The 7,500-nt window shown below is 42.6% G+C and overlaps 1 protein-coding gene across 3 annotated transcripts in view; it reads right to left on the bottom strand.

The window, feature by feature from the left end:
* The window catches only part of shank3b (SH3 and multiple ankyrin repeat domains 3b), a 94,995-nt gene that overhangs the window by 21,994 nt on the left and 65,501 nt on the right, over positions 1-7,500 (bottom strand). For all 3 annotated transcript variants that reach the window (XM_063217357.1, XM_063217358.1, XM_063217356.1), the window contains exons 16-17: positions 6,663-6,787; positions 2,677-2,812 (exon numbers count right to left, since the gene is read on the bottom strand). In XM_063217357.1, the coding sequence (XP_063073427.1) occupies positions 2,677-2,812; positions 6,663-6,787 (261 nt within the window). The remainder of the gene's footprint in view (positions 1-2,676; positions 2,813-6,662; positions 6,788-7,500) is intronic.

Consider the following 7,500-nt stretch of genomic DNA (forward strand, 5'->3'; position numbering starts at 1 on the left):
CAACATGGCTTCGACTGGGGTTCGAACCCCCAACCTCCATATCTGTAATTCAGCACATTTGCCATTCATACTAAATGACATACATGGCATTTTAAGTTGGCCAAGGAACACTGCATATGATATATTTTTGAAAATCAACATGGCTTCGACTGGGGTTCGAACCCCCAACCTCCATATCTGTAATTCAGCACATTTGCCATTCATACTAAATGACATACATGGCATTTTAAGTTGGCCAAGGAACGCTGCATATGATATAATTTTGAAAATTAACATGGCTTCGACTGGGGTTCGAACCCCCAACCTCCATATCTGTAATTCAGCACATTTGCCATTGATGCTAAATGACATACATGGTATTTTAACTTGGCTAAGGAACACTGCATATGATATAATTTTGAAAATCAGCATCGCTTCAAGTGGGATTCGAACTCTCAACCTCCATATCTCTAATCCAGCACATTTGCCATTGATAATAAATGACATACATGGCATTTTAAGTTGGCCAAGGAACACTGCATATGATATAATTTTGAAAATCAACATGGCTTCGGGTGGGGTTCGAACCCTCAACCTCCATATCTCTAATCCAGCAGCATGCATTCCCATTAAGCCAAGCAGCTAGCTGTCATGCACAGTCCAGCAAGACTATATCACATTGCATTGAAGAGCTGAACAATAGACTTCTAGAATGGTTGCTCGCACCTGCTCGTTAAGAATAGAATCTTGAGACAGTGACAGTTGAAATGGAACCCTGCAGCACCTGTTCTGATTGACTGAATGACAGTTAGTATTGTGCTCTTAGCAGGGAACAGAATCAGACCCAGTGTTTTGTCTTTACAAGGTCGTTGTAAAAAAAAGGAGTTGGCACATGTCCTTTTCACAGATCGGAGTCATGCATGTGATCTCTCTAACAGTCTTTGAATGAAGTTTATAGGTTAAACGGTTCAGGCACAAATGGACCTCTTGTGGAACATGCGCTGATCTCTTGAAAAAGGCACTTTTGAGAAGACTGGGAACCTCAATAGACCCAGACCTGTCGTTTTTTACAAACCTGCCATTTAAAAAGTATTGGGAACTGGGAGATGAAACTTTGACAATTTGGAGACATCCCATAGAGCTCGCTAACAACGCGTCAACTAAACTTCTAGGTGAAAGTGTTGATGTTTTATGACCGAAAAAGCCTCCTACACTCTAATCTCTAGAGTGGCGGAACCTTGGTTCATGAAGGTTCCACCATTGTTTTGAATGGGGACCCAGGCTTTCACAAAATCGCCAAAAACGGGAAAACGACAAGAGACACGGACAAGCCTATTAATAGAAATGATCTCCAAGCCGAGCCGGTCGTTTTAGTGTTTGAACGGTGTCTCTATCTCGAAAGGCCTAGGAGGAGATCCATTTTCTATTTTTGCTGCCCTGCACAAGACAAACAATAAAACAGGACTTAGAGATTACTACAATCGGGCCTTGCTCCGCAAGCCCGCTTAAAAATGTAAAGTATTATCTCACTGAGTGAATGTTCTATTTTGTAATGTAACAACGGACGCAGTTGTCGGTCAATGTTGTTAGGTGGGTTCACCGTTACACTCACAATGGCCACGTTTACATGCGGTTTTTAATTCCAAATGAATAATTCAGAATTAAACAGTTCTGTCGAGTTTACATTGTACTTTCATTTCATTCCGAATTGGGAAGTGTTTACACAATGTTTTCAATGAGCAGAATTAAGCATTAAACTGAGTTTATTCTGAATTAAATGTCTCACATAAACGAGGCTACTGTGGAGTACAATGACAAACGGAATCAGAATCTCGCCAAAGTGAATGTTTTAAATGTTCTGTTTGATTGATGATGTAACAATGGATGCAGTTGTCGTAACAATGGTTGCGGATGTGGCACGTAGCATAACGCCGGCCTTGGGTGGCTTTGTCGGGGGGTAAAGAACAAAGCCACCATTGATGACTGACACGACAAGATACACTGTGAAGCCAATTGCAGAAATGCATTGACGAAGTCAAACACTAGATTATCACAGAAAAAGGAAGCGAGAAATATCCTCCTCTTGCCCAAAGCATTCCTATGATGATACAAATGTGAAAAGTCCTACATTGGACTGCATAAAATGTTTACGATTGGAGACCTGTCGATTACATTTCTCTGCACAACACAACATCAATATTGGATATGATTTTAAATTCATGTACTTCCGAGCTTTAGTGTCCATTGGGCTCATCAGTGTACTGTACCACAGGAGTTGCTCTCTCTCTCTCTCTCTCTCTCTCTCTCTCTCTCTCTCTCTCTCTCTCTCTCTCTCTCTCTCTCTCTCTCTCTCTCTCTCTCTCTCTCTCTCTCTGAGATTGCCTCCCAAGTAGTAGAAAGGCCACACTGGCATGATGAATGATATAATCATAGGTTTGGTGTATTATGGCACACACACACACACACACACACACACACACACACACACACACACACACACACACACACACACACACACACACACACACAGACACACACACATAGACAGACACACACACACACACACACACACACACACACACACACACACACACACACACACACACACACACACACACACACACACACACACACACACACACACACACACACAGCAGTAGTCACTGTAAGAGCCCTAGCGGTGTGTGTTACACTTACCTTTCTTGCGCACCACTTCTCCGGTGTCCGGCTTGCGGGATACTGACACCACCTTCATCACCAGTCTGCTGCCCCCCTGCCTGATCAGGGACACCACCTGCCGATGGCCCACCTTCACCACGCTCACACCATTCACCTGGAGGAAAGGATGGGGGACAGTGGTAGAGTTCATTTGACAAATTTAGCTCTGTGTGTGTGTGTGTGTGTGTGTGTGTGTGTGTGTGTGTGTGTGTGTGTGTGTGTGTGTGTGTGTGTGTGTGTGTCTGTGTGTGTCTGTGTGTGTGTGTGTGTGTGTGTGTCTGTGTGTGTGTATTAGGGATCATGGATACCACCTGCCTATGGCTAAACAAGGAAGAGTGACAAAGTCAAGTTGAGCAGTGCGTGTGTGTGCGTGTGTGTGAGCATGTGTGAGCGTGTGTGTGTGTGTGTGTGTGTGTGTGTGTGTGTGTGTGTGTGTGTGTGTGTGTGTGTGTGTGTGTGTGTGTGTGTGTGTGTGTGTGTGTGTGTGTGTGTGTGTGTGCGTGCGTGACGGTCAAAGTGACTTTGGTGACACGTTCTTGAACACATAAAACTCGAAGTCATAATAATTCAGCCAATGCAGTTGGAGGAAACAGAACCAACTCGCATAATCAGTCACAAATTGTTTCAAAGTCATCAAATGTAAGTGATTGATTTTGGCAACAGCTATCAGTGAAATGACAAGTTCCACTTTGAGTAGGGACAAAAATGATTTAGTGTTGAATGACTGGTGACAATTTCACAATATATTTACAATGTCAATTGTCTCAACATAGAAGACGGATATCCCACACAGTATCCATTAGACTTTGTTTTGTTGTGGTTGTTTTGGTCATTCAGACTTTCTTCAGACCTACCTCACCTGAAACATTATGAGCAATAAAAATCCAAGAAAAATGAGTGGCATGCAGGATATTCATGTATTGTTACTCAATCCTCTGTACCCAACGCTGCTGTTCGAATGGAGGTGAGCAGAAGCATTGTATGTCAGGGTTCATTGAGACGTTAAAATTCGTTTTTTTCGCACACCTCAGCTGGCAGGTGCGTCGGAGATGGCACCATGGGTCACTCAGCAATAGTTTAAAGAAACTCCCGCACACTGACCATTTCGCTGTTCTTTCTTTAATAAACGACGTTTCGGTACTAGACCTTCATCAGGCTGTTCTTTCTTTAATAAACGACGTTTCGGTAATAGACCTTCATCAGGCAATCCTGCCTGATGAAGGTCTGAAGGTCTAGTACCGAAACATCGTTTATTAAAGAAAGAACAGCGAAATGGTCAGTGTGCGGGAGTTTCTTTAAACTATAGGGTTCATTGAGAAAAAATAGTTTCCACTTTCAGTACCAGTCAGTATGCCAAATTGCAGTGCTGCCGGGGCTGTCATGATGACAAAGTCATTACCATTTTTGGGGCATTTCTTATATTTTGGTATATTTCTTATAGTTTTGGACATTGCTTTATTTGGTACAATGTACCAATATTTCTAGGGCCAACATTTCGTGAAATTATTTTCCCCCAATACTGCTCATGTAACGGAGGCTAACTAGCAGAGTTGGCGTGGAATGTTAGTAAAACCTCCCTCTCGATAGCCTCATACAGTGTTGATGCCGTTGGGCTGGGGGACTGGTCCTTTAGTCCAGCGGTATCGTACCCATTTCCGAACCGATGTAGTTGACGAGGTCGCACGTTCGCGCCCCGAGGGGGGCGAACAGGTGCAAGATGACCTCCGTCACACTCACACCCAGCATACCAATTTGCAGCATTCCACCTACATGGGCTGTAATGGCTATGAAGTAAGTATCATTTTTGGGGCATTACTAGTGGTGTGGATCGGCACTGCCCTCACGATACGATTCGATCATGATTCGGGAGGTAGTGATTCGATTCGATTCGATTCTATGCGATCCGATCCGATCAGATTCAATTCTATAATGCATTGCAATGCATTACATTTCTACTGAAAGCAAAGCAAATGTTTAATCAGTCATGATGAGGCAATACAAGTAGTCAGATACTGAGCAACAATTTATTGGCTGTTTTCTGTATCAGTCTGCATCAGTCTTGCAATGTATTGAAGTACTTTTATTTAATTTAACATTCATTTGCTCCCGAAATATCAATGGAAGTAATTAAAGCTTAAAAAAATTGCCGGATCGATTCTGGAACTTGCCGGATCGATTCTGGATCGTCCATGCCCCGCATTGGATTGCATCGCCGAATCGATCATTGTTGACACCACTAGGCATTACCCAGGATTTGATAGGTACCATTTTTGGCATTGGTTTGTTAGCTGCTATTTTAGGTATTTCTTAGGATTTGGTAACCTGACTTATGATATCCCTCCATGCGAGGGCCTTCTGGATGCAAACCATCTGAGTCACGTGAAAGTCAGAATAATTGTTTTTAAAAAATGAGCCAATCAGGATTTTCCATAGATGGGCAGCGTTAATACTTTTCTGAGCTGTGTCACAGGTCGATTTCAAAGTGAGTGGCTAAGTGGCTATCAGTAAATATGACAGATTGTTTATCCAATCACATGCAAGGATTTTTGATAAGGAACCTCATTCGAAATTGTATGAATTGTGGAGGATACCCAACCAGACGGAATCGTATAGACAAAAGGCGAAAGATACCAGCAGACGAGAGTCAGGTTAAGGGTTTGGTGCCATCACTTAGGATTTGGCAGGTGCCATTTTTAGGCATTACGTAGAGTTTGGTACCCTTTTCGTTGCCGTTTGATGTTATTAATGTGACGTTGCACCTTGGAGGACTGGGGGGAGGTCATTTCCAAAATAGAATATTCAGACAGATTGGTCCCTTTGCGGGGTAGGTAGGGGTGGTTTTGGTGCAACAGACATGATTAAGTGCAATGGTTAAAAATAGTGTGTGTGTGTGTGTGTGTGTGTGTGTGTGTGTGTGTGTGTGTGTGTGTGTGTGTGTGTGTGTGTGTGTGTGTGTGTGTGTGTGTGTGTGTGTGTGTGTAAAGGTCATGCCAAAACACATGGGGTTCCTAAATGGCACTTAATCTTCCGTGTGTGTGTGTGTGTGTGTGTGTGTGTGTGTGTGTGTGTGTGTGTGTGTGTGTGTGTGTGTGTGTGTGTGTGTGTGTGTGTGTGCGCGCGCGCGTGTGTGTGTGCGCGTGTGCGTGCGCGCATTTCTACAACTGAGTGAGAGGGCAGAGGACTTAGTTAGCATTGTAGAAATAGCAGATGTAAGCAGATGAGTGGGGTGTCTGTGAGGATGCTTGGCGTTCTTAGCAATCCCCATTACCATAAGTCCTCTGGCACACTATTCAACTATATCATGTGAGGTTTTTAGAGGAAAGCCCTCCATTATATTATATTGGATACCATTAACACACCAAAAAAGCAAAAACCCTCTTTGCTTAAAAAGCCAAACAACAAACGTCCTTGCTTACAGAGACACACAACAGCATGGTTATCATTGACATGTAATATCCATGGCTCCCATTCATTTCTATGTAAAACTGGCATCTCCCATTCATTCTTAAGCAAAACTCCCATCTCACTCATTTCTGTGCAGCACTTCATTCTCCCATTCATTTCTATGTAACACTTCCATCTCGTATTCCTTCATTTACGGTTTGGAGCACCCGTTGCATACTGGTTGACACATAGAAAATCACTTCAGTGAGCACCTCCTGGAATTTAGATTTGAAACTGCCACAGATTTTGAATTCAAGAGTCTGAGGTCATTTGACATAATTCTGTGAGACCAGGTTAATTCCCCCACACTCTGTAATTTGCTGTGCACGTATCTGCCCTTCTGATTTGCAGATCAATAATTTTTATTTAACTTTATATTTTGATTTTATATACATTTCAAAATCATAGAAACCCATTTTCAACAACAATGCAGTTACTGCCTTGCTTTGTAGTGCATACATGTCCTCTATTTAAGTCGCTAAATGGGTTTGCTATATGCAATGTAGTGTTCTCCATCTCACCTCGATGAGGAAGTCACCTGTCCTAAGCCCCGCCCTCCAGGCCACTCCCTCCAGGTCTACCGACTCCAAGTACTGCAGCGCAGGAAACGCCGGCGTCGGGGTGAACTCTTCAATTGGGGTCTCAGCTGGAAACACACACACACACACACACACACACACACACACACACACACACACACACACACACACACACGTGATTACTTTATTCAGAGGACAAACAATTATTTAAAAAAAAACAATACAGTGCCCCAAACAAATTTAAAGAACAATGAACTACATAAGCACCAACATTATACTGGTTCACAGCCTATTCCACAATTCACGTGGCATCTCCTTCTTAGATATGCAAACTGTCTATGATTGCAGAAAGTGACTTTGCTAACGGCTTTGCCTTCTTCTCATTTAAGCCGGCTATTTGCGATCCTCTGACACACAGTTTATGAATGTGACATAGACTACCATAGGTCAGTGCCACCATGGATGTTTATAGCCACTTCCTATCAATGCAGCAACTATTGGTTGATTTAGTTTTTTACACATTTTCAGCAAGTCACAGATCCATATATTTAGGAAAGCAGCATCCTATTTCCATTATTGTGATAGGTCTTAAATCGATATCGTACCATTTCTGGAAATAAGCTCATTTTACACCTCTCCTTCAAATAAATAATTGAGTTTTAAAGCTAGCAATTATTATTGAATCTTATGGGTCCAGCTGGATCCACAAGATTCAGTGATATACGCTAGCTTGGAGGTAACATTTGCAAGTAAACGGCTATGGTAGAAGAACAGGAGAAAGTATGAACGCAATCATTTAACTCAAGGGGAGTTCAAAACA

This window comes from Engraulis encrasicolus, chromosome 15 (assembly GCF_034702125.1).
Source record: "Engraulis encrasicolus isolate BLACKSEA-1 chromosome 15, IST_EnEncr_1.0, whole genome shotgun sequence".
Lineage (NCBI taxonomy): Eukaryota > Metazoa > Chordata > Actinopteri > Clupeiformes > Engraulidae > Engraulis > Engraulis encrasicolus.